The 26,700-nt window shown below is 41.3% G+C and overlaps 3 protein-coding genes across 12 annotated transcripts in view; 1 reads left to right on the plus strand and 2 right to left on the minus strand.

The window, feature by feature from the left end:
- The window catches only part of IL16 (interleukin 16), a 38,557-nt gene extending 35,313 nt beyond the window's left edge, over window positions 1-3,244 (plus strand). For all 4 annotated transcript variants that reach the window (XM_068957790.1, XM_068957791.1, XM_068957794.1 and 1 more), the window contains 4 exons: window positions 999-1,100; window positions 1,855-2,107; window positions 2,589-2,714; window positions 2,983-3,244. In XM_068957790.1, the coding sequence (XP_068813891.1) occupies window positions 999-1,100; window positions 1,855-2,107; window positions 2,589-2,714; window positions 2,983-3,176 (675 nt within the window). In that variant the 3' untranslated portion in view covers window positions 3,177-3,244. The remainder of the gene's footprint in view (window positions 1-998; window positions 1,101-1,854; window positions 2,108-2,588; window positions 2,715-2,982) is intronic.
- Window positions 3,245-5,914: 2,670 nt separating this feature from the next.
- Window positions 5,915-11,096, minus strand: STARD5 (StAR related lipid transfer domain containing 5). 2 transcript variants are annotated; one of them, XR_011143620.1, is made up of 7 exons: window positions 10,906-11,096; window positions 10,746-10,795; window positions 10,487-10,619; window positions 9,029-9,146; window positions 7,955-8,048; window positions 7,110-7,408; window positions 5,915-7,021 (listed from the first exon to the last, which is right to left on the minus strand). XR_011143620.1 is itself a non-coding variant. In XM_068957797.1 (6 exons), exons 1-6 carry the CDS (start codon window positions 10,993-10,995, stop codon window positions 7,261-7,263), a joined length of 633 nt encoding a protein of 210 aa, XP_068813898.1. In that variant the 5' UTR covers window positions 10,996-11,096; the 3' UTR covers window positions 5,915-7,260. The 2 variants fall into 2 exon arrangements, 1 of the variants encoding a protein (XP_068813898.1); XM_068957797.1 differs by having other exon boundaries at window positions 5,915-7,408.
- A 174-nt stretch (window positions 11,097-11,270) lies between these two features.
- Window positions 11,271-26,700, minus strand: part of TMC3 (transmembrane channel like 3) — a 200,215-nt gene continuing 184,785 nt past the window's right edge. For all 6 annotated transcript variants that reach the window (XM_068957990.1, XM_068957991.1, XM_068957992.1 and 3 more), the window contains 16 exons: window positions 26,512-26,654; window positions 24,876-25,023; window positions 23,804-23,847; window positions 23,502-23,649; window positions 22,629-22,738; window positions 22,386-22,464; window positions 21,570-21,815; window positions 19,777-19,905; window positions 19,020-19,087; window positions 18,654-18,782; window positions 17,558-17,668; window positions 16,916-17,041; window positions 15,468-15,546; window positions 15,234-15,276; window positions 13,780-14,077; window positions 11,271-12,999 (listed from right to left, as the gene is read on the minus strand). In XM_068957990.1, the coding sequence (XP_068814091.1) occupies window positions 12,138-12,999; window positions 13,780-14,077; window positions 15,234-15,276; window positions 15,468-15,546; window positions 16,916-17,041; window positions 17,558-17,668; window positions 18,654-18,782; window positions 19,020-19,087; window positions 19,777-19,905; window positions 21,570-21,815; window positions 22,386-22,464; window positions 22,629-22,738; window positions 23,502-23,649; window positions 23,804-23,847; window positions 24,876-25,023; window positions 26,512-26,654 (2,763 nt within the window). In that variant the 3' untranslated portion in view covers window positions 11,271-12,137. The remainder of the gene's footprint in view (window positions 13,000-13,779; window positions 14,078-15,233; window positions 15,277-15,467; window positions 15,547-16,915; window positions 17,042-17,557; window positions 17,669-18,653; window positions 18,783-19,019; window positions 19,088-19,776; window positions 19,906-21,569; window positions 21,816-22,385; window positions 22,465-22,628; window positions 22,739-23,501; window positions 23,650-23,803; window positions 23,848-24,875; window positions 25,024-26,511; window positions 26,655-26,700) is intronic.

Consider the following 26,700-nt stretch of genomic DNA (forward strand, 5'->3'; position numbering starts at 1 on the left):
GGTAGATGTTCTCATATCATAGACGTATCCTCACCGACTCTATCAAACTTCGCAACTACTGAAAAGCACCTGAGTATGGCATGAACAGAATATTAGACTCCAGTTCCTTAAGAACTTGCTGGTATGCTGCAACCAAAAAGCAGTTCAGCAAGTAGACTAATGAAAGCTGAGCTTCATATTGATTTGTGTCTCTGGTCAACATCTCACATTGGTATTTTTAGACCTAATTAGCAGTAAAGGTATGCTACAGTCGATGCAATGCAGACATTAGCCTCTCTCATATCCAGTCCTCCATTTTCATGAAATTTTCAGGATAATCTCTTAAGAGGCCACTACCCTCTGCCTGGTTGCAGCTGGCCAGTAGATTTAATGGTGGAAGGAAACAAGACACAGCATCAACGGATGCAACTACAACTGCACACATCCTGAATGGGATTGTGAAATATGGTGAAGAAAGCCATGTTTCCTTAAGAAACTAGGCTGAATAGCAGTTCTTTCCATATACACGCTCATCCTTGAGATAACACTGTCAGAAACAGCTCACTGTACCTGGGGCTGTTACTAGAACACTGAAAAATAAAAGAATGACTTCCAAGCAGTTTTTAAGCCATGACTCTCAGATACCCATGTGAGTTGTATGCCAAAAAGTTTCCCCCTTTTTCATTGAAAAGACCCTCTACATAAGCCAGCAATGTTTTTTCTATGGTATTTGATATTTAAACCCTCTAATAAATTCAGTTTATAACCCATATAACCCATTTACTGAAACATAGTATTTTAGAAACAGAATATTTTATAAAACAGGAAAGTGATATGCAAAAATCAACATCAAAATATCAGGAAACCAAATACTAAATATATTTCAGTAATCTAAATATTGCTTATGTCACTAAGCCTCATTACAAAATGCACAGGATACAAAAAGGAAAATCTGCTGATTTTCCAGTCATCTTGAGGTATATTAGGATGTTCTTGACATTATTGCCTTCTCTGCCAAGGAATTTGATGATATTCATGTTACAATTCTGCATAAAGAGGAGGACACTGGGCTTGGATTCAGCCTGGCAGGAGGCATTGATCTAGAAAACAAAGTGATAACAGTAAGTAGCATCTTTCTTAAAAAATAGTCCTAAAACAAAAACTCTGTCTAAAAATATGTAACTCTATTAATAGAGCTCTACTGCAGGGGATGGCTTTCAGCATAATAAAGGAGGCAGCTGTCTGCTGGTAGGGACAGAAAAGTTACAGTCTAAAGTGGGAGAGAGCGGGATCCTTCTGCACAGAGCAGCACCCCCAGGTTATTGGCAGTGGTGTCTGGTTTTCTCAGGCACAATTCTCACCAAACAGCTCTTAAAGCTGAGGCCAAACAGTCCACACCGCTCAACAGCAGGAAGCAACAGCTCCTTTGTCCCTATGCTTATAGGGGACCCTGCAGGGAGTCAGGCCTCCTGGGAGGAATGAAGTGAGTACATGGGCATGTAAGGGCTGGAAACAAGAGACAAGCCTTATGTCTTCTCCCTTAGACTGACAGAGCCGAGAGAGGATCAGGATGTAGCGTGGGCAAGGTGCTTTCCAGGGCAGCAGGGCCTGGGCCATCTGACACTGGGGCTGGGCAGATTACTTAGCACTTAGAAGCTGCTTGAGGAGGGCTGCGCCCAGGAGAACTTCTCTGTACAACGTTATTCAGCCCTCAGCCCTGGAACGTGCCAGGTAGAAGTTGCTTCTAGCAAAGAATGGAAAAAGGCATACTGTAAAAAAACATCGAGTAATTTAGTGATTTGTCTTTTTTCTCCCTTTTTTCCTTGGGGGGTGTGTGTGCGTGTGTGTGTGTGTGGCGACTGGGGTCTTCAATAGGTTCACAAAGTGTTTCCTAACGGACTAGCATCTCAGGAAGGAACTATTCAGAAAGGAGATGAAGTATTATCCATTAATGGGAAGTCTCTTAAAGGGGCCACTCACAGTGATGCCTCAGCAATCATGCGACAGGCCCGACAGCCCAGGCAAGCTGTTGTCGTCACTAGAAAAGCTAAAGATGGAGAAAAAAGTCTTAACGTCTCCATTAATTCTAGTACCTCTTCAGTAGCAAGTGATGTTTCACAAGAGTCTGGTGAGTATGTTCAGCAGCATTACTTTGCAATCCCCATCCGCTAAGCACTTACTCATCACCAGAAATTCTGGCTGTTCGTGAAGAGCAGCTCAGTGTTGGCTAGATAAACCTGAGAACCTTATTTACATACTGCAAGGAAACACGAGTAGCTTTGTAGTTAATAGCACTTTCAAAACTAACATCAAGTCAAATATGTTTTCCCTAAATTTTGTTCATTGAACAGATCTTTCTAATTCTAGTAAACATCACCAACTTTTATCTTTCCATTCTGCCGTGAATTCAAAATACAACTTTCTCTCTCTGGTTTCCCAGAGAGCCTTACAATGACAAAAAGAGAAATTAAAGACTATTGTTTTCTCTTTCATTTGGCAGGTTTTGGTGCCTTTTCAACCAAAACAAATAGAAGCTCATTCTTTGTAACAGATGTTTTAGCTTTTCAGAGTATATGGTTCCCATCTGCTGATTTCCCATTTGTTTCCAGCAACTGAAGATGCAATCTGCACTGTAACTCTAGAAAAAACACCTGCTGGTCTAGGATTCAGTCTGGAAGGAGGGAAGGGCTCTATTCATGGAGATAAACCCATTGTCATCAACAGGATATTTAAAGGTAAACACACTTAAATGTATGCACGGCAGGTCCTTACCTGACGCAAACCTGTACAGTTCAGAACTGACTGCTGATTTATACCCAGGAAAATGCTATTTTTTGTAAATACAGCATTACCTATTTCACTCCAGTGTGAGTGATTTGCTGCTCTTTTTGTTGAGCCCAGGTTTGGTTTATACCAAATGTGCTGGTGATCCTTAATGAGTGAAACATTTGTTAAAGTCTCCTCTACCCAAAGAATTAAAGGACATTAATTCTTTGTCCTCAGGGATTACTTCAGAACAAAGCAGCCCTGTTCAGCCTGGTGACGAGCTATTACAAGTGCACACGACTGCCATGCAAGGACTCACTCGTTTTGAAGCATGGAATGTAATCAAGGCATTACCCGATGGGCCCATCACAGCTCTCATCAAGAGGAAGAATCTGAGCTCTGTTACCACCAAGTCATCTGAAACTTTGTAGGAAGAGGAATTAGACTACCTTTGATATTACAAACAAAAAAAAAGGTTTCCTTACGGAAAGCCATTTGGCCAGCACAGCAAGATATTGTGAAAGTATGTATGAAAAATACATACGATCTTACTGCCAGTTACAGATGTTTTTACAATTCCAGAACAAGCTGTTTCGGATAAAATGAGAAGATATGCACAAAATGCTCAGGATCCTTATTTCAACATTCAGAAACAGATGTTACAAAGCGTAGAATGATAAAACAATGTTTTTATTAATAATATGCTGATTGCAAAATGTGTGACAGCCATAGCACTGTCCTATTTTAGCCATTAACTTAAGAAAATAAGAAACATTCTGGGGTAAGTTTTCAGCCTTGTTCTAATAGCTTGCTCCCTATCCTACAATCCTAAAAGGAGGGAACATGTCTACAACCCTATAACTAAACACGCTGCAGCACAGGAAAAGACTTACAGGATCTGTAAGGGGCAGAGAAATGGGGATGCAAGTCAATAGGTCAAAACTACAACAGTTCTTGGAAAACTCCAGCTTTTCTGTTCAAGCCACAAAACAGTCAAGAGTGCCAAAATCTGTCCTAGGAGGACTTTCTACTAGCAGCTGAAACAATCTCAACTCCAGCAGGCAAACACTGGGAAAAAAGGGAGCATCTGTAGGTGTTGTAAAAACGAGGCAGGAAGCTAAGGGTAACGTAGCGGAGGTTTTTCTAATCATTCTCTGGCTTGAGGTCTGAGAGGACTAATACAGGAGAGAAACAAAGCCATCTAGAACCAAGTCTTATCTTCTGCCCACACATAAATTTTGAAATAACGTGGTGTTATCTCATCAGGGAAGTGCCAGTGAGAGTATACAGGAATTAAAGCTTTTGGACCCAAAGGTCCAGAACACTAGAAGTTATTCTAGAAATACTAAGTAACTTTGAGACAAATCTATGCTTCAAATCCTGCTGTCAGTATTTTGGGTCCTTAATCTTCTACAAGAATTTCTACCAGCAGCACATGTACTTCTGGCAAGATAGTCTCATGCACCCATTTGGTCTTCTCTGACCTATTTCATCAAAAGGAGAGCTACAACGGCAGATGCTTTGTCCTGGAAGTATTCAGTCACTAGCTGAATGCCGGATGGGCAAGCTAGTTATTGTCCTTGGCTAGTCACCCTTCTGTACTTCGGAAATTTGCTGCACTTCTCTTAGATTACTTAATTTCACTAGACCATAAATTACAGGAGTTCAGAAACTGTTTTACGAACACTTAAGGCAAAGGTCACAGAAATGGCAACTGATGGAAGGGGAAGTGGGATAGACAGCAGATGGTATTAATCGCATCCAAGCAAAAGACTTGCTTTGGCCTTTGCTCAATATCAACTCTGTGTTAACCCTGGGAAGAACATTCTTGACAAGCCATCTGCCACCCCCAACCATAGACCCCCTTCCAATTGACTTGTCTTCTCCAATTAAAAAAAAACCTGAAAGCAAACATTCTACAAATTAGGTAGCAAAATACCAAAATAGGAGAAAAAATATGTATCAAACTGTGAATCTTTTTGTATGTTTTAAAAATAACATCTACCTGAATCACTCTGTGTTACTGGCTCAACAGAGTCTAAGTAAACCCATAAAAAGCATATAAAAGTTCTATGGCGTTTCAACCACTTGTCCATACCACCAATACAAGAAAAATGTGAACCACTTCTGTACAGTAAAGCAGCACAGTTAAAAGAACTTCCTGTAAAAGCTAGATCACACTTTTTTGGTCAGCTTTGTGACTTTAAAAACAGAGATTGTACCAGGTACAGCCATGGAACAGAATGGCTTGACTTACTTCAGTGTCATTTCCTGAAGACGTCCTCGCTAGAAACAGCTATTTTATTTCATCAAATTAAGAACTGTCATAGAACAACCAACACAGGTACGATCTCATGTTCTCCAAAGGTGCTCCTCTCTCCTGTTAACAGTTTTCAGTTTTTGCCCAGTTTTCAGTTTTCACCCATCTCTGTTTCCTGACATCAGCCAAGATCAAAAGCAGAAGTGGAAACACACTGTGTGACTGGCAGCATTTTCTACTGGGGAGTCCTCCAACATCTTACAGGATGCTCTTTACTAAGACATTTCCATCCCTAACTTGGCACGGCAGAAGGCTGCAATATCTTAAGGGCTCTTAATTCCTTCTAGATAATGTCTTGAACATTCAAAAGAAAAGAACCTTAAATTACTCTAATGAAGAGCCTCCTCTACCATCCTTATTGTTTGAAGCAATATACAATATGTATACTCACACACACACAAAATATATTATGTATAGCTAATATAAAAAGCCCCCCTGTCAGCAAAAAGTTTACTTGCAGGAATAGTGTGGGGTAACCTGGGCTCTGCTCCTTGAACTTTTTGATATTTAAATTAACAAAAATCATAGTCCTTCAAAGATTTGCACAGATGTTGCACTTCATGCTTGATTTACAGTATATTTAGTTAAACATGCATTAGCCTCTGTAGTAGCAGGGCCCAAACCTCTTCTCAGTCAATTCAACTCTTAAGCATTTTGTTCTCACCAAAACACCTAAATACTTATCCCCGCTTCGTGAGGGGTGGAAATGGGACTGAAGGCTCTTCTCTACCTGGATGCACTGAATTTACAGAGACACTGGATGTCCAAGAGCCTCCCAAGTTTCCCTGTTGGCAAAGCAGTGAGGTGGGAAACGATTTTAAAGGATGATCCAGGAAAAACAGTAAGATGTAGCAGAAAAATATTTATTTTGTAACACACTCACATGAGTTTTTAAATCTTTGTATACAAGGAGACTAGATTAAAAACTGCTTCCTTGAAAAATCTATTCCACAAGGTAAAAATTATAGTGGGAAAATTTGCTTTCAAGTCCATACATTACACTATACATACAACAAATAGAGGGACAGAAAACAGAGCATACTAACTTCATTAAATAATCCAATTACAGCATTAAAATAACAACCTGCATTTAAATTTCTAATTCAGCAATTCATTTCCTTTTCCTTTCGTAATTATAGGCAATGCATAGTAACGTCTGACATTCCTGCAGTAATCAGCACCATAAATATTTTCTAGAGCTGCACGCATCACTGCACACTAGATCAGGAGCTGATTTCCCAAGATAATGCTGTGAGATGAGACAGTCTTAAAAAGAAACAAATGGGTCCTGTTAAATCAAGACTAGGTTACCGAAAAGATTATTTACCTGTTAATACCTCTCACCATAAGAGATGGAAAAATGTTTAAATACATGATCATTTCAAGTGCAGTTAGAAAAACGGCAGGTAAAGCGCTTAAGCTTTATTTATCACTGCTATGTCAGTGCAGTTTGGTTCATGACACTGTGGAAATCACTGGTTTTGGTATAGAGGGGAGGAAAGAAGTTTACAGACCACAGACCTATGAATTGATTTAGATTGTTAGGCCTTGATTCAGAAAAGAGAAATTAAGCACACGTTTACCATTAGAACTGAAGTCTGCTGGAACAAACAAGCAGGATCCTCCAGACGCAGTCCAATTTGTTCTGGCTTCTACCATTTGCTAGCTTGGTCCCATCATAACATCTTAGCAGCTCTACGAGTGCTAGCAGCAAAAGAGCTAACTCTTCCTTCAAGGAAGGACCATTGTTCCACGGGAGTCTATGGGGAGCTGCAGAGAGACAACAGGGCTGACCTGCGCTTGACTAGTGCCAGCAGTGCTAAGTGGATTTTAGCAATGATCCTGATAGACCCTGATGAAGCATGGGCAAACACAGATGTAAAACGTGCATCTTCTCCCCGCAGACAGCCAGCAGTGTGCTGCCTCCAGGATTCTTTCAGCATCTGGTGTGATAACCTTCATTTTAATAATTAAAAAAATACATTAGAAGATGGTGCATTGCTTTGAATACAGACCGGCAGAAAACGCTGTGTAAAAAATTTACCTTACTGAATTCATTGTTCCCACTTCACCTTTCCTAAGTATCTTTGCTGGTAGAAAAGTGTTGTAGGCCAACCTCTATTTCCCATCATTTCTATCCTCAAGCTGCCACTGGCTTTCCTACCCTCAGGTGGTCATCTCAGCAATTGGTCTTGTCACGCTTTTAATGTCTTAACAGCTTTGGTCAGATTGCTGTAAAATGCAGCTATGCTAGCTGGAAAGAAGGAATCCACCACAGTCTGGGGAAGATAGCCACCAAGATCGGTCTGAAAGAAGCTGAGGAGTTGAGTCCTGTCCGATTCTCTGCAAAAAATAATGCAAGCAATTTTATAGCTTCAGGTCTGAAGACATTAAGAGCTTTACAGTAACTTTTATATGCATTAGCTGATGATAGATATTTCTAAGGTTTTTTTTAAACTGACCAGAGGTTATTATTCTCAAATTCCTACGAATGCGGCTATCCCTGCAAGTCAAATTACAGTTAAATCAGGCCCCAGTTAGGTATGTGATTCTGTTTATGAATTTCCCAATGAAATAAACAATCATGTACTCATTTTGCAAAAGCTGAGGCGTACTTGCATGTTTTGCTCAATCTCTGCTGAAGAGGTCAGCAAGAATCCTACCATGATGATGGTTCCTGTAAAATTAACAACTTCTTTCTAGGAAATGGAAAGAGACTAATTGCACAAAAGCGAACAGAAAGTGCACTCATTCATAAGGACTACAAGTCACAGGAAGATAGAAACCTGTGGTTGCCAAGAGGCTACAGGTATGCCCATACACGCTTACACTGCGCTATAGATAGGAAGGACGTCAGAACATATAGCATTCAAATAGATCTCCTCTTACCCTGGAACAGGTATACAGAAACAGCCACAGGGATAATTGAACCCTCTAACGAAATTTGCTTGAGGAGGACAGAGTGCATGTTCCACATTGGTAGCTATAGGAAAAAAGCATTCAAGAAAAATGTTATTTTCAAAGGGGATGGTCAAGAGTCCGTTGTAGTCAAAGCACCAGCTGAGAAGCAACTTAATACAAGGGAATATATTTAAGAGGAACGATAGTCTAATGTTTTCAATGCTGGGCTGTGCTGTACAAGCAGTCAGAAAACATGATTAAAAGGAACCATTCTGGCCGTGAAATCTACAAAGCAAACAAACATTAAATTTAGAAGCAATTGTTACTGAGCTGTGAAGTAAGCATCAAGACAAATTTCAAGGAGTTTTATCAAAACCGTGTAGTATGAGGGCACTGCTCTTGAGAGCTCATTCAAGTTACTTCCAATAAGTCCATACTGCAGAGGTATGTACCACTGGTCTGCTAAGAAGCACAGCTTCAATCCTGGCAAGTCAGAATCCTGAACAGGATGGGAAAATGGGACAGCTGAACAGTAGGGCAGTAAAAAACTGAATTGTAACAGGAGCGAAAAAACAAAGAGACATGCTTGCATGCCGTGCTAGCCCCTTAAAAATTACCACTATTTGGCTTCAGATGAATGGTTGTTTAGATAAAAACAGGAACAGTACATTTATTCAGTGGCCTCACCAGAATCTAGAAGCATTGTAGAAAATGGTAAAGCAGAATTTAGCAAAAGGAGTCCTTTTAAAAAGCTCTATAAACTCTAAAAAAAAAATTCAAAACTTAACAGTAAATGAAATAACTACTCAATCTCAAAGGCATACCATGAGAAGAAACCACAGGCCAACAATACAATCATTATCTGAACAAAAACATGACTTCCATACTGCATCTGAGGACAATGATGTCAACAGCTCACTAGTATTTTATCTTCTGATCAAGATCAGATCAACAGCGACTGAACAGCATATATTATTTATTTTTTAATCTTATATTTATTTGCTGTAGCTACAGGTTACCTCATAACATTGTATGAGGACACTGACAACATAAGCATCTTACCAGCAGACAGCATAGTCCCATCTTCACACTGCTTCATTAGTACCACATCCACAAATTCTCTTGGTGAAATGATCTTCATGAAAGCTGAGGGGGTTGTGGTTCTGCATACAGAGATGGTCTAGAAGTTATAAAACAGTCATGTTAATTGATGCTTTCAGAAGTACAACAAAAAGATCCTCATGCAGCCACAAACTCCAAGTTAACGCGTAGCAAACTGTACTACTGAGTTCTATTCACCGTTTGTTGAATAAAATGCAATTCAGCATAGTTGCAGTTTCTGCACCTGGCACTAAGGTGTGTTGATGAAGGACAGATTAATGGAGAAAAACACAGTGATGCCGAGTTGCTCCCAAGTCATATAAGGACAGATACCACAAGGGATGCTGAAAAGGGAAGTGGGCACATCTATACTCATGGGACAGTTAAAATACCTCTGTTTTTCAGGAAGTTAACGAAGATACCTTCTTTGTACCGCATCACATGGGATGAAATTTGATACCAAGATTTGTTAACATTGCAGAAAGCTTCAGCCCCCTTGTATGAAGGTAGTGTGATGGAAAGGCCCTCCAAAACAAAGGTTTCTACTGGTAAACACTGGCAAGTCTGATAAAGTCTGTGAATATCAAATAGCAGGCTGTACCACTTCTAAAGCTGCAGTTTATATTTAATTCTAAGTACCTGTAAGGTTCTGACAGGAGAAATCTTCCCAGGACTCCCACCAAAATCCCTAGGATCGGTTGCGTTTGCACTCTGGAAGCCTCAGAGCACCTTCATCCACCACTTCCAATTCAGGGATCTGAACCTTTCCCTTTTAAGATTCTAACAAATAAAAAGCTTGAACACTGGACAGTGTTCCCACCAGCTGCTGCTCTTATGTAGCCGTTTTCATCTGTAACACTCCAAGCACTTCACGACAACATAAGCAGCAGCAGCATCTCCGAGTTAAAAGAGGGTGCTGTTGAGACAGATGCGAGGCCCGAGGTCAGCCGAGGACAGGGCGACGGGCTGCGTGCGGCTGCTACGCGCTGGGGACGGAGCATCACGTGCTGCCGGGCTGAAAGGCAGCGGGCTGCGTTAACGGGCAACCACAGGACCTCTTCACTACTCCGCTAGGTCGGGGTATAGTCTAAGTCTCCTCTTCCCTCGCAAATAACTTGTTAAAAATAATCATGAGAAACTTTAAAAGCTTAGCCACGTTAATAACCATCTCAGGTCTTTAATGTTATGAAATTATGTATTTTTAATTAAGCAGCGTTTAGCCAAGACACTATAGTAGCTCCTTTTAGAAAGATAAGCTGTAGTTAAGAAAAAAAAATGCATTGAAAATTAAAAAGAAAAGGGGGGGGGGGAAGATTTCCAATCCCAGCGCTGCCAAACCGGTCCAGATTTGGAATCCGAGTCCACTTCTGAAACCAACGCTGGACTCATCACAACCCGCTCGGTTTTTAAGGGACTTACATCACTGACAGCTTCAACGACCTCAAAGTCCTTGACGTTTTGGTCCCACTCGGCTCTCCGCCCGCCGGCCACGGGTTTGATGCACTCCCAGACGTCGGCGGGGCTGGCGGGCACCGTCCCTTCCCCCCGGTAGCTGCAGGACGGAAAAGAAACTGGAACCGCCCGCCCCGCCCGGGCACAAAACCGGGACAAACCCGACGGCCGGGCGGCGGGCAGCGCCCCGGCCGACAAGCGCACAGAGGGAGACGGGCGGGCTCACATGTTGCCGGCAAACTCGGCGGAGGGTCTCCACGACACCGCAACCTCGCCCTGCGGAGAGGGGTGAGGGGAGAGGGGCGGGTCAGCCGCCGCCGGCACCCCCGGCACGAGGCGGCCCCGTCCCCCTCCCTCTCTCCCCTCCCCGGCCCGGCCCCGCTCACCGTGCGCCGGCAGCCGCGCCAGCCGCCGGCGTCGCGGCGGTAGAGCCCCATCTTGGCGGCCGCCGCCTCGGCGAGCCCCGCGTAGTCCATGGCGGTTGCGGGGGGGGGGGGGAGGAGGGGGGCGGCCGCCGCCTATGAGGGCGCCGCGGCGCGCCGCCCCCTGGGCCGATGGCGGCGCCTCCCCCTCACCTGAGGGGCGGCGGGCCCCAACGGCCCGGCCCTCCCCTCCGCCCCGGCGGCGCCGGGGAGCCGGTGAGGGCGGCGCCGCCGCCGGGACCGCCGGTGAGGACGGGCGGCTGCGCCGGGGTCCCTGCGGGGGGAGCGGGAAGGGCAGAGCCCAGGGGAGAAGGGCAGCGAGGCGGAGACGTTATTCGGGTCGCCTGCGGCCTCCAGAGAGCGCTGGGAGCCAGGCGGAAGGTGTCGCAGTTTCTTTCCTAATTTCAAACCGAGTGAGGCCCCGGTCAGGTACTCAGGGGCAGCGGGCGGTCGGGTCGGCTGCCGGCACGAGGGTTTTATCCAAGCGTAATCCAATTAAAAACAAACAAACAAAAAAACCCAGCAGTATTCAGCATCTAAGCTGGTAAAATTGTGACAGTTTCTCACAATTTGTGACGCGTTCCCCAAAGGCTACCTGTGAAGTTCGTCAGGGCGGGCTGAGCCGTCGCCCCACAAAATTAACGACCCCCGAGCATTCTGGATAGGCGGCCGGCCTGCGCTGCTACGCTCAGACAAGTCCGCTGTCTGTATTCTCTGAATTTAACCTGTTGCTATTCTGTTTGAGCATTTGAACTAGGCATGGAAAAACGCCACAGATTATATCGCAGAGAGCAACTCGGCATTTGTAGGAAGCTGATTCCCTGCTGGACTGATTCAGTGCAAACATCATCAGCTGTGGCTGCGTCAGAGCCTCACCTGACGTTTTTGGACTGGTTTAATTAAAGTGCCCAAGTACATAGCTCTTGGTTTTACCATAGCTTTTTTTTTTTTTTTTTAAATAATAGCATAATAGTGACTAATAAGTTGGAATAATTTTCTCTTCCAAATTTTGTAGCGTATCAGTTGTATTATTAAAGCAAGGTACAGTTAACAGTAAAGTACAAGGCTAACTACATTTTCCCCTGCGTACACTGTCATTCCAAAAACCACATCACAGTTTCTCCAGCGGACCTCAAACACAGCAAGTACAAGTGCAAATACACCAGTTCAAAACACAAAAATGATGGGGCGCTTCCTCAGACATTCGAGCATACCAGTTCATTAGGCTCAGACATAGTTAGATCAACACTGTTTTTTGATTTCTTTTTGCTGAGCTTTGCCCCAGGTTTCAGGTACTTTTCCTTGCTATGAATGACCTGGATATATTGGTCATTGCCACTGTTCTGTGGATCGCTGCTGGATTCAATGGAAATGGAATCAGATTCCGTTAGAGATTGTTCCAGCTTGTGCTTTGACTTAGGTTTCACACATTGCTCAGGATAGTGCTGGTCCACTTCAACATTTTTCAAGTGTACTTTTTTGTAAGCATACGGGGGCCTATCCAGGTCTAGCTCAAAACCATCATCCCAGGATTTGTAATGCACTTTGGCTAGATCCTTGCTCATAAGAACGTGGCCATCAGCATGTTCCCCAATGTAAAATCGGGGTGCTGGGCGAAGATCAGACAGTGAGCGGGGGCGATGGGTTCTGTTCATCAAGTCTCTCCTGAGATCCTCTTCATCGTCCTCGTCTTCACTGGGATGGGGGGAATACATCCGGTGTGGCGTTCGAACCACATATCTTCTGACGTTACGTGGATACAACTCAATAACGTCTCCTGCTTCATCCATTCTGAAATGCCTTGGGAGTCGGGAAGTAGAACGGAGCAACTTTTTGCGAGACTCATGTTCATTAACAAGAAAATATCTGGTAGCATGTGGTCTCCGTCCCACAAAAACAGGAGCCCCTGCCCCAAGAGCATCTGGATTTACTTGTCGAATACCTTTTCTAAAGAGAGGCTCAGAGTGAACATCTTCAACATGCTTTTTGAAAGTCACTGGGGTGTAGGGCTTTGTTTTACAAAGATCATTTGCAGTCCCATGCACAACGCTTGGGTACCTTTAGGAAAAAACAAAACAAAACAAAAATATATATTTATTGAGAGAGACTTATTTAACAGTATCATTAAAACAGATATAAGAAATTTATTGCGCTGGAAGTCAAACGCTAGACCATAAGAGTGAGGACTGTGGAGTCTCCACTGTGCAAACTTTTTAGGAACAGTTAGAGAAACATATGCTAGAAACTAGGAGAAACGTTTCTTCTTCCATGGGAAATGGCAACAGATATTGATCTCTCAAGGTACCTTCCAGATCTGTTTTCTTATGATTTTAAGAACTGTGTAAAAATGCTCTTAATTGATCACTTGAAAAAAATAGGTAGCTGGCGCTTTAGCACCGGTCGGCTCTCTGAACCAACCTGTCCAAAACATGTCATCCTACAACTAGGCCTCCAAAGACATTCTGCCCAGAATTCCTTAACTGTTACTGTATTTGTCTTGTTCATGGAAAACAGTAACCTCCACAAACTATTTTAGATACATGCCAGAGAGGGATCTTAATATTTGCCTTTGTTTTAGAGGTGTGTGTGAACTCCATCAACTAAATCATTTCAAAAGTCTTAAAATCTAATCTGGCAACTGAATTCAGGGAGATAAGGAGGTGCTGTTACCCGCAACCTGAGTAGTACTAATAAGTGAATCTGCTTTTAAAGAATTCCTCAGCTGTTGTGCTGCATCAGACAGGGTTAGTCTGAACGTAGAGCTATTCTGTAAATAAACACAGGTATGCCCTGGAGCTACTGGAATAAATGCCCTTTCAAAATCAAAACAAGTCTTGCCTGTTTGGGTGGTGATCGCTTCTTGGTTTCTGTACGCTCGGTACTGAGGGAGCTGGCGTTAAAGAGGTTGAAGTTGTTGGAGTTGCGTTGACAGACCTTGCTACATCAGCTGAGGGCACTGTTTGGGGAACAGACTGGGAAATGGTTTGTATTCTGGTGCCTTGGCTCACAGGAGATTCGAAGTTCAAGACACTGCCATTCTTTCGGGGGGTTGAGGACCGTACTGAAGACTCTTGACTGATAATATCACTTTCTTGCTCAGGTCTCTTGTCATTCCCATCCAGACTCTGGATTCTGGCTAGAAAATAGGAATTATTACAGGAACTCTCCAGGGCCCTAAATTTAGAAGCTGCTCTGTATATGCACTGACTCAAATTCTCCCTTCAGTCAAGGGACCCAATGCCAACAGACTCCCACAGAGTTCAGCGAGGAGCGGCAGTCATGTCGTACTCGGAGACATGGTGAAAAAGGGGTGGACTGGCAGACTGCAGTACATGGCAGACAGAAGGTCATCATAACATTGGGGTATACAGAAAAAACTAGAAATTGCACTCTAGGTGTCCAAAATAAGTAAGAAACAAACATTTCTTTTCAAGAGCACAATTTGAGTTTACGTTACACATGATTACCAAGATGAAGGTGGCCAAATTCAGGAAACCAACACCAGTGACAGCATGCTGCTGTCCAAAAAGCTGAATTTGGTGTCTTTTACAAAGAAAATCAAACTAAGAAACATATCTCATTGTCCTTAGTTGTTCCTCCTGAGCAGTCTGTTGCTACACATCAAGTATTTCATCGTTTACGTCTGCTAGATTTTAAGTTTTTTCATAAGGGTGTAAATAACATTAAAGTCTAGCTATAAGGTTACTGAATCATGACTTGTCCTCTCTTTGGCTTTACAAATTTTCACTTGTTTCTTCATTGGACTAGTTTCACTGGCAGGGATTAGAAAGACTGCCTCCTTCTCCCTTCCCCCCCCCCCCCCCCCCCCTTCCCTGGTATCTCATTGCTAAAATCTGAGAAGTGGAAGGCACAGGTTCAAATCCCCTCAGGCACAGTAGACACAGTTAAGCCTGAAACGTTTTCACTGCATAGGAAGCGTTTGACCTGTTCAGGTCAAAGAGTAGGAGCGTTCCCTTCTCCCGTCTTCTGCCTACTACCCTATGTATTTTGTGCAAGGTCTGATACGATCTGAATGAGAGAATGCCCACCAGCTCCTGCCCGATAGGTGGTGAAAGCAGGAAAATACCAAGTCTGTGGATCCCAATTGAGTTTATACCTACACACTGCCAAGATTAAGTCAAGATATGCTCAGAAACCATCTAAAAGGAGAACTCTGCAGGAAATACAGATTTTAAAATGTAGCTGAACTTCCTTATACATATGAGAAATCAAAATGATTTTGTGTCTAAATGCTTTATTAATAGTGGTATCTCTAAAGCTCAGCAACTTACCTGCTGCCATCTGAACCACCTTTTTCTTATCTTCAGTTCTTTCCTAAAATACAAACATGAGAATGAGAACCAGCAGATTACAATAGGTTAGAAAGCAAGCTCACTACTACGTAAGAATGATAAACACAGAACTGATTTTACATGGTGAAACCCTGAAAGTGACTTTAGAGACGTAATTAAGGCTAGCACTTTTGTGAAGACCCACCAACTTTTATGTAAAAACGCCGTACTTACTGTTTGGATCTTCATTCTCAGTTGATTGTTGGTGAATTTTAATGATCTTGCAATACTTTGTAGGTAATAAATTAGCATGCTAGAAGTAAAACACAGAGCTGAATATAACTCACATGCAACATCCCTGACAGTTTTCTCTTAGAGAGCTTATAGGTGAACAAAATGGTACGCAGGCTCAGTTGCTTTCTAGCATTTCCTTTGTACTATGATCACAGCCCTTTGTTCAAGCAAGCATACACAGAAGTTTAAGAAATAAGTGACACTGAGAACTTCTTTAACAGCAGTTCCAACTGTACTTTTTTTTGGGGGGGGGTGGGAGGGGGGGAAACGGGACAGGTCTTTTCATTGTGCAGGCAATCCTGCCCATTCCTAGCTTTCTTTGTTTAAATTCTGGGCACACATAAACCCAACATTTTGGTATATATTCTCTCCTCTTCCTTCCAGTCCAAGGTTACTGAACAGAGATACTAAAACTAAAGCGGAGTTTGCACATTCATACCAGCGTAATTTTGTTGACTTGGTTGGAATAATACCTTATTTACAGTGGCAGAGCTGAGATCAGATCTGGCCTGACATAAGGGATTACACTGGCTTTCAGATTGAGTAAAGAAGTCTTATAAGCTAGACTGATACCATAAACATTTACATATGTGCCTAGCCATCATTTTGAAGCAGCGAATAGATCTAGTTGAATGTGTAAATGTGTGTTTTTATATGGCTGGGACTTTAGAGGAAAAAGTTAGAGGCATTGCCTGGGTCTTTCTGATTTGTGTAAAAAATTAGGCTAGTAGGGCAAATTCTGCATTGGTCTGCAGTTTATGGAAAAAATGATATAAAGGTACATGTAAGAAGATGATTCTTCATAGAAGCAAAGTGAATTTCAAACAGCTCAAAAGTAAATATTAATTACCAGCTGTGAACAATTATTTAGAGACAGGAGTAAAGAAGGACTTCCACTGGAAAGTCTGCAGGAAGCTATATTACATTAACACTTAAGAACAGACCTTCATAATTGATTTATCTTGTCAGGAATCAGGATGACTGGGTAGCCTCTTGAAATGATAGACTGAACCTGTACACAGTCCTAAACTGAACTAATGACCATGAGGAAATGGAAAATTAATTTCTGAGGAGCTCTTGAGAAGGAAAAGGGATCTTAAAACTTCATCGAACCAGCAGCACTGTAAGTCTTGACATGAGACAATGAGCTTGCTTTAACACGGTACCCCAGAAAGAGAAATTACTTTTGAAAATGTGATGACATTCTTTCAAAATACTCTCACTCCCATCAGATCCCTGCACCACACATTTGTAAGTTTTTTTCAGATATGCTTAATAAAATCACAATAACGCAGTTTTGTTCTTTAATATTAACATTTGACTCTCTAGAGATAAGCCCAGGATTAATACAGTCAGGTTAACTTTGCTATGAAAACCAAAGTACTTACAATAGAAGTAGTAGTGCAGGGAGGACAACGACAGGACTGCTGATGTAAGTAATGACTGTGTTGAACCATGCAGGAAAATCATTTTTAATTGTTTCCGAAACAATATCATATATTTTTTCTTGTCCACTACAAGAGGGAGTAAAATGAAAATAAAATTAAGCTGTAGCAAATCCTTGTCAGTCAAATTTGTAAGCAATGTTGCACTAATAAACAAGAAGTTTCATCCAAGACTATTTTGGAACAGTATAGTCACAGGAAAAAAAATAATGATATAAGCTACTTGTCTTATTATTTACTTTTTAACAAGTTTTGAAAAGTGCAAAACCATTGACCAGGCTTGGTAGTGCTTGAATTGAGACACCTCATGTTCACAAGACAGTGATAAGCAGTAGATTGCTTGGTGGCATATTATGTAAACATATAATAATCGAACTATGCATATAATCCAGAACATCTAGACTCATTCAGAACTTTCACATATTCAGCTAATTCTTGAAGTGCAAAACTTGGACAGCACAAAAACATAGTCCTGTCTATATTCTTTTATTTATTGGTAATCTGCTATTATTGAATTTATATATATTTTATTGAGGGGGGGAGAAATACCATCTTTGCAGTTTTCATTAGTTCATAACAACTTACCTAAAGGGACCACAGCTTAAAGATGGCTTATATCGGGCAATAGCAAAAATTGTTGGTAACATGCATAAGAACAACATGAACAATAACATGGCCAAGTAGAAGTTATTGGATCTGCGGGAAGACATAACATTTTTCAGATTATACTAATCAGAGAAAAACAGAGGCAACATGAAGGATAAGTCTGTACCTACCTAACAAGTTCAAGATCTACATTTCTGAAAGATCAAAATCACTGTGTTATGGTTGGAAAGTCTGCACAGAGCCACTATGAACAGACTCTTAATGATCAAAATTCTATTTGCACTGCTTTCCAGATGTCACTGCTAGAGCCAGAAAGCTATTTGTAGTACCATCCTATAAAAACTAACCTTACCTCTCAGTTCTGCTGGGGGTAGGCAAAAAAAGTTACAGAACTTGATTCATCTTCAAAACATGTTAAAAATAACTGATGCTTAAGAGTGAAAGAAACACTCAATTATTTACATTTTGATAAAAATTGGGACTTCTGTTTTGTTTCAGGACAAGATACTTAATAGTTTTCAAAGACAAACATCAGTAAATGCAGACATTTACACATGTAGCTTATTCCACTTAATCAGACTTGTATGGAAATTAAGCATTTGTGTTTGGCTGGATTTATTGGTGCAGGAATGTTCCCTGGTGTATTTTCCAGTTTTATTTCTATTCACCACCAAAACTGTGGCCATAAAAATAGTTTTGATGGTATTGGTTAATTTCTTCAGAGAAATGACACAATCCCTGATGAGTCCTTCTACTCTGGATATTGTCTGGGAAAATTCATACCTTGACTTTTGCAGTGAATGTCTACCAAGGTTTTCAGTACAGTCATAAACCAACCTCAGGCAATTCAGTTCCCTTTATGTCACTTGTGTCTCTCTCTTTAACCATCCTGCTGTATAATCCTACAGCTCTCCAGTTTCTCAGTAACTATTTTTTTCTTCACAGACTTTTATTAGCAGCATTACTGTCAATTTTGCCTCTCAATTTTCAGCACTAAGAGCTCCTCTAATTTTGTTTCTAAACACAGAAGACATTTCTACTGTCTGCGTTTGATTTATTCTTTATTTGGACTAACCGGGATGCTCTGAAAACCTGCTGATGCGGTACATTACACGTTAACACAGCCCAGCTCCTCAGGTACATGAGTCCAATCAATTTGAGAACGTTGAATGCAGGTAAGCAAGGTGAAAAGAAGGCTCCCATCCTGGAAAAACAATGTCATTTCAGTGCTCAGGGTTGCCAGAAGCAATTTTAGTAGCAAAAACATATACCAAGTGGTTAAGCAATGTCTCACTTTATCAACAATCCCTAAATACAATAAAGCGTCGTAGGCTGCTGTACTAATATCCTATTTGGATAGCTTTCATTGGGAATTACCACATTGACTTGGTAATCAACCAGCAAAGAACCAACCTTTAAAAATCACTTAGAGATTGCATACCAGATCATTCCTTGGTTGTAGACCAAATGCAGTACATTCTCTGCAATTTTGAATTCTCCATATTCCGGCTACAAGAAATATAGCGTAGGTGGAATTAATATTTTTTTCAGATCACCTATTAGAAACATTTGACTGAATCAGTGTGCAGAACTGCATATAGCCTGAAATCTCCAGAGTAAATACTCGTCCTGGGCAGGCAGTGAGAACACAGTAAAACTTACTCTGTTGCCTGGAATTAAATAAAGTAATTCCTTTCTAGTTTACTTCACTTGTTTAGTTAAGGACAGGAAGAACAAAGTTCAGGCTTTTATGCCAACTGCTTGCTAACCATGACCGCGATTTTTTTGAAGGGCTACATGCTTTAACTTATTGCTTCTTGGTGCACTATCTACATTATGGATAGTTGTTAACGGCTACAGAAAAGTGGACACGGGGAACAACCCATGCCCTGTGTTTTGAAAAGGCCCACAAATTACTTGTCTTTGACTGTGGGCCTGCACCACGATCTCAGTTTGGAAGAGTAGAAGTTTTTGTACCACCACCACGGGAGTAGCTCTGGGAAAAGCATCTGACCTCAGCCTTTACCCAATACCCTACAGTTTAAACCCAGTTTACGCAGTGTGAGCTGTGCCTTTGCACATGCATGCTACCAAGAAACTACTAACGTGCCAAAAAGCTTTAAGGATGCTCAGTACTAAAGGAATAAGCCTACCCAGTTTCAGCATCTTAATTTGTTAAAATTAAAGCATGTACTTACAAATTTGCTTTCTAGATCCCAACACCAACAATCACTTAAATATCGAACAAAGAGTCCACGGAAAAAATCAATTAGCAAGATGCTTGCGACTGTGAAAATCATGTCGATAATTGACAGCTTCAGCATTTCCTGAAATACAGAGTGTTCCAACATACTGAGTCATTCTCAAAACAAATGGACATGCATACTGCTCTGTATAGTTTATTTTGCATTTGTATTTGCATTTTGTGTTTTGGCTCAAGCTTAGTATTCTGATGACGCGGTGATTTGAATATATAAATACATTTTCTTTTAGCTTTTCCCGTTGTCAGATTTTTCTGTTTACTTGCCTTTATTCTAGCAAAGAGAACAAGTGTAATCAAATTTTCACTGCGTCTTCTACTGCTTACAGCAATAAAACTGGTCATGGCGGTTTCAAGCTTTCTTTTTAATTGCCTTTCTGAAAATTTATCCAGATAAACTGAAAAGTTTTGTGTATTCTGTTATACCCAAGCCCCTTATTGGGCTAACTGTTGTAATGCACGCTTGCTAGAGTGTTTCACGCTGAGAAACGGTTACTCCTTGTACAAAACCCATGGCAGTGGGATCACCAAGCCATAAGAGAGCTGTATAGTGCTAAGACTTACAAGTGATTTGGGTTATACTATATTTAGCAGCTTTAAAAACATACAGCTAAACAGAAAATGTATTTCCAAACATCTCCAGCCCATCCTGAAAAAAACAAAAAACCTGACAGTTATAAAAAAGTCCTGGCTACCTAAATGCGATATGGATGTTTTCTACCCCAAAGATCAAATGAGTTTCAGTGAGTGATGCCTCTGAATAGAAGGAAGGGCATACAAGAATAGAAATCAGCCCAATAAACCTAGGAAGGGACTTTTGCCCCAGATGATCAAACGGCCTGCAGAACAAGATCTTTATTTTTTTCCACTTTGGAACAAGAAGCTAAGCAAGCAGAGACATGCTTACATCATTAATATCTCCTGTCTAGGCCACTAGATTAAGTGCAACACTGATAGCTGGAGACCACAGCACACTGGGATCAAATGACAACTTTCATATTTTGTGTAGTTAAAGATTCTCTATGTATGTGTTACTGGTAGCCACTCAAAGTGAAGGCCATAAGTAACATAGGGAAACAAACGGTGTCATATCAAGCCTGCAGGTTTTCTGCAACTGTGGGCACGTGTACATGGCGCTACCACCCAGCTAGCTCCATTCTTAGGGACTGACAGTAGCTGGAAACCTTTTGTTGCCCCTTTGCTGTCTGACAAAGTGGGAGAAGACCCAATTCTCTTCTGCTTTACAAAGGCAGAATGAATTAGAGAATGTGGAGATACAGCACAATGACCAAGTGCACAGTCTCATGGATGGCATTCACATCCATCCAAGCAGAGTTTGAATCTGCACAAGACTGAAATTTAAAAAGATATTAATAGGATGCTTGCTACTGTTTATACATTTTTATAGACCTGTTTCTCTGTATGAGTTCAATAGGATGCATCCTACTAAAAATAGGACCTGTATCCATGTCATGCATCTGTAGAGATCTGCCTGTGCAGAGCTGAAGACAAAGACCAAAGCCTGGGAAAAGGACATCTGTACAACACCAAACACATTGCAGATACTGAACAGAAAAACCTCGCATCTGTGACTATATCACTCTGCATAATCAGCTAAAAGTCTGAAATTTGCATAAAACAAACTCTGAAATACAACTCAGCATGTGGTTTTAACTGATGGTCAAACGTGGATTAGGAATAAATTGATGAGACAATAAAACAGTAACATACTTGACCAACATACGTCTCCCAGCACTGATCCTGTGGATTTTGAGTATTATAGTCAAAGGAAACTGTTTTGTTAACCAGCGAGTCAGAAACTGTCAAGTTTTGAGTGCGACCGTCTTCCAGCAGGACAATGTTGTTTCTCTTAATCTGTACATCAGGAATAGTTGTAGATAAATTGTTTTCTTCAGGAAGAGTTTTGGTTGCTAAGAAGGCGGTAGAATTACTCGCATTGTTGTTAACTTCAGAGTCCTGAAAGAATAAATGTCCTGAAAGCAAAATTTGCAACCGTCCTTTCTGAGTTTATATCTGCAATACACGCAGGTGTCCATGCCTTCTAAAACGTACACACAAATGCATTTCTGCAAGTATTTTCAAGCAGCAATTAGGTAACTGTCAAGTAGCTGCCAAATTACAGAGTCAGATGAAATTCATAAGGACAATATTGTAAGTTGATTTTAGATAACCTAAAGGTTATCCAAAGATAACCTTTTAGATATCCTAAAGGTATCCAATCCGCTACTTTGGCCTAAAGTAGCGGCTAATTTTTTTGAAGTAGCTAAGCAACGCGGAGGAAATCTGTTTATTTAAACTATACCCCAGCAATCAAGTGGATCCAATTATCCTAAAAAAAAATTACAAATATTTGTAAAGGAACATTACAGACTAAACTTGACTTTACAAGTCTAACAAATGGTAATGTGTTTTAATACTTTGATTTCAAACAAATTTACATCTGACTTCACATATACTACAATAAAAGGAATTCTGTCTATAAAGCTAACTAGTTTTACAGGCGATAAAACATTAAGTTAAACTTACAGTGACACTCATACTGTCCACTTTATCCAGGAGAGCAATGATTAAACTGTAGAGGTTTCCCAGATACAGAACAAGAACCCTGAAAACAACAGGAACGTGAGACTGGTTATGAGCATTATTGTCCCCCCCGACTTCTTACGCATTCTCTGTTTTGGCTGAAATAAACCATGCGACCAGAACGCGCCTCTCCTCTTCCTCCCTTGCTCCCCACATTGTCTCTATGTTGCACATTATTCCCTGTACCTGGCAAGCTGAAAACGAAGCGTGGTCCTTGGATGATACATCTCTAAAGCTGCCACAAGTTCAAAAGCAGAGGGTGCAATCATTGTAATTAGCGACACAACAACGCTCACCTACAGAACAGAAAGACACAGCATTTTTGTAGTCTTCCATGTAGATCTCTGGTGCTTTGACTGCTGATTGAAACACTATGGATGATTTGGTGATTGGTCTTCTTGGAGAGCATGCTTTAGAAAGTTATTATTGACATTAATAAAAACACTAAATGAGGTTCAAAATTACAGATCTGGAAAACCTTCAGGAGTCTTTACTCCAGACAGTTACAAGCTACCTGTAAAATTATTACTTTATTTTATTAAAATAAAAACTTAACATGCAGGAAATTGGAAGACAGCATCTTTAGCTGAAACGGCTGAGTAGCTTCTCCACTCGCTTCCTATTCTCAGTATCCACTCCTTCCTCTGAAGGGAAATATTCACAGATCATTCAGTATCCTCCAGCTGAAATCAATGGCTATTGTCAAAGCTGATGCATTCCTAACAATTTTTTTTTTTTTAATCCTTTGGCCCAGTGTCCCTCAGCTCAGTTGTGGGCACACAAGCAGCTTCATAAGTGGCAGTTCTTCCTAAACTTGCAGCCCCTGCTCACGGAGGCACTGCTGACCTCCCGCCCGCTTCAGCTCTGCTAGCATCGTGCTGCAGCACACAAACGGCAAGTGTGCAAAGGGAGATGCATGTAACCACAGCCTGGCCATCTCGTTCCTTGTTTTTCCTGGCCACTCTTGTGGCTACACCTCAGGGCTCTCTATAGCAATAGGGTGCACTGAGACAATAACCCTACCGCTGACACAGAGGTGCCATACATAAAACATCGTACCTCATTTTTCTCCCAAAGAGTCAATTCCTTTTTGGTGCGCTCTAACCTTTGAGATCGATCCACAACAAAGTAAATGATGTAAATACTTCCAGCAAGGGAGAGAAGCACAAGGATGTTTGCAATAATCCTTAAGCTTATAGTCACAGCCCTGGAAAAGAATCACACGACCAATGCAGCAGCTTGTCTGATGGCACCAAGGTATTTTTCTAATATGACTTTCAGAAGTATGAAACAAGCACATTAGCACTGCTATCTGCATTGAAACAGTGCTTTAGAAAGTATCTCTCATCTTATATACATACAGGTTTTTGCTTTTCTTCTTTTCCTGCTCTTCCAATATAGCTTCCTTGAAAGAAACACAGCATTATCATTTTAATAACATTCAACACAAATAACATACATACCCTCACACAAGCTACCAAGTACGCTAATAAAAGTCTTCACATCCTGGAGATGCCAGGATAAAGAACACCTCTCTGTCCTGCGTAGCTTGTCAGAAACGCTAATTGAGCTTAAGCAGAGAAGGAGATTTCTGAGAAAGAAAGACACAGTAATTGAACACCTGTGCACTTTAGTCTCTCTTGTCCCTTGCTGTGTTGGTTACGTCCTGCTAACGTGCGTTGTCTCATTGGCTTTAACTGCTTTACCCTCCAGAGATTTACACTACCAGATCTTTTCGCACGACGTGCCTGTGGAATCCGTATGTCAGTAAGGTACTACAGAATCGTCAAACGTCATCCTTGGCCACTGAAATAACTACATCACCTAGCTTCTTATAGTTTGAAGCAATTTGGTCCAATACTTGCGGAATAAATTACTTTTGAGGAAAAGCATATCTGTTTTTATAATCTAAGTGGAAAACATCTGTATTTAATGCAACTTCTACATATTGATAGAGCTGTAAGATGTACCTGGACCATTTGTTATGGAGAGATAAAATAAGTGAATGCTTTAACATTTAAAAAATATTTTTGATTACACTATTCAATGAAATTACATCACGGGCAAACTTATTTCAAGGTGTTTAACATTTTCATATCTAGGATGGCATGAAATAAAATAATTCATGAAACACTGCCCTTCTTGAGACAGAAGATGACAGAATGACATGGAATGACAGCGTCAACAAGAAGTCACATCAGAAGACGACCTATCTCAATCTTAATTTCTGTCATCAGTATAAGTGGGAAATCCACATTCAGTGCATGATACGACTGTGATACCACAGAGATGCGATACCAGCCGTCTCCTAAGTGAACAGATCCAGAAACAAGAACTGAGAAACAACAGAGAATGCAGGGCAATGAGAGAAAAACCACATTTAACTTACAAATTAACAAACAAATCAAAATAATTTGTAGGTCAGTTGCTCACCCTAATGCTATTAACTATTGCAGCAGCTTTGCTCTCTGCAGCTTCGGGGTTTCCTATTAGATAGTCCCAAGCACAGAACAGTCTCCAGCAGAAAGTGTAATTTTCATCAGAGGCACTCGCTAAACTCATTCTCGAGTTCTTTGCCATTCTGTAAAAGAGAACAAATACTCACTGTTGTCAGCGTGTGAAGATGTATACGAAGGAAGTCAGTGGTTTGGTTCACAGTTTTCAAATGCTTACATCTTTAAGACTACCAAAAATTTGTGGCAAATAATGTCATTCACTGCCGTTTTCTGAAGAAACTAAAAACAGGGTGAGGTTCAGAGAATGAACCAACTTCACTTACATTCTAGCTCAGAGGTGACTGACTTTGGAAGGGCAGTGTGATGACATCTGCATTCTTTATAGCTGACAAATTAAGCAGATAAACCTCACTAGAGCTGTGGACTTAATATATTTTAAGATCTCCAGGTAGGATCCAGCTAGAAGATGCTATATAACATAAGATCACTGTTACTGTAGTTACGAGTTAGTCTGGCAAAACTAGTGATCATGCACAAGATCTGCTTGTTTTTTGTCTTGCTTTCATCTCAAAATACATATTGTTGTCAAATAGAAACCCAGTGCCATTTTACATACTCGGGGAAGGGCGGGTGGAGGGGGATAAGGCCTACTCAGCTCAGGCAAGCAAGAATGCAGAATATTGCAAAGCATAAGAAACATAATGAAGATTAATAGCTTATAAAAGAAGGACATCTAAAAGGACAATGTTAAAAGAGGTACAGCAAGCAGGCAAACAAAGAGTCAGTGGGCTGTGTCAGACAGAGAAGAGCTAATCACACCCCAAAAACCGCAGACGTGCAGACCAGTCTCAAACATACCAGTGACCCTAGGCCCAGACTAGCAGATAGAATAAAAACAAATGAAAAGGGAAGGATCACTTTGGAGACTGATGCAGGTATTAAGCAATGCTAAAAGTCACCCTGGACTGCACTGTGCCTGATAAACAGTTATTGAGAAGGGAAGGGAAAGCGAAAGGAGAAAGGAAAGAGTGACCCTGCCCCACTGCAAGCGTTGCATGTTCCTAGATTTACGGTCAGCACTGGCAGGCTTGCTCTCTCTCCTGCCTAACTGCTGCTCCCGGCCCTTAAACAGCAAAGGCAACGAGCTCGGATTTGAATGGGATGCCATACTCAAACGATGCCGAGGCTATTACATGTATGACAGCATTTTTGTATTTGCATTTCAGTAAATGGGAACAACAACGCTGAAAGCATTACATTTAAAATCTAAATTCCTTTCATAATAATACTTATACCAGGAAAGAGGAAAACAGAAAACGCTTCAATGAGAGTCAGACCTTATTCTACAAAGACACAAAGGGCGCAGACTTCCCGAAGCCCCACGCAGTGTGCAGCACTGCCCTCCTTTCAGAGGCACTGAAGAGAGAGAATATATAAATGACAGCAAGATAAAAAGCAAGCTAGAATTAAACTCAATCTGCCTCCCTGATATTAGCAGACTTGAACAGGTTAATTGGACTATGGGGATCAAATACAGAGGAAATGGGATAAATACACCATTAACAATTGTCTGAACATGAAAGCTTGTGAACAGCAATACATGGAGATCTTACTTTTTTAAGAGGATGATGAAGCTGTAAGCAAACACTGCCATTCCGACAAGGAAGTAAGCAAGAGGCAGCCGGTACCCAGCTTTCCCAATCTTTCTGTCACGGCCATAGTAGCCATAAAACAAAACAGAGTACTGGAGGTAGCCCTGCAAAGACCAGAGTCCGTCAATATGAGCCCCGACCCCTGGCTAC

Source organism: Struthio camelus, chromosome 12, assembly GCF_040807025.1.
Source record: "Struthio camelus isolate bStrCam1 chromosome 12, bStrCam1.hap1, whole genome shotgun sequence".
NCBI classification, from domain to species: domain Eukaryota; kingdom Metazoa; phylum Chordata; class Aves; order Struthioniformes; family Struthionidae; genus Struthio; species Struthio camelus.

Excerpts from the sequence above, each read along its gene's own strand:
- STARD5 (XM_068957797.1), bottom strand. The coding sequence starts at position 10,995 with ATGGACTACGCGGGGCTCGCCGAGGCGGCGGCCGCCAAGATGGGGCTC. Across the intron at positions 10,620-10,745 it reads GCCGAGTTTGCCGGCAACAT|CTACCGGGGGGAAGGGACGG; the intron begins GTGAGCCCGCCC and ends TCCGTCCTGCAG. Across the intron at positions 9,147-10,486 it reads TCGTTGAAGCTGTCAGTGAT|ACCATCTCTGTATGCAGAAC; the intron begins GTAAGTCCCTTA and ends TATAACTTCTAG.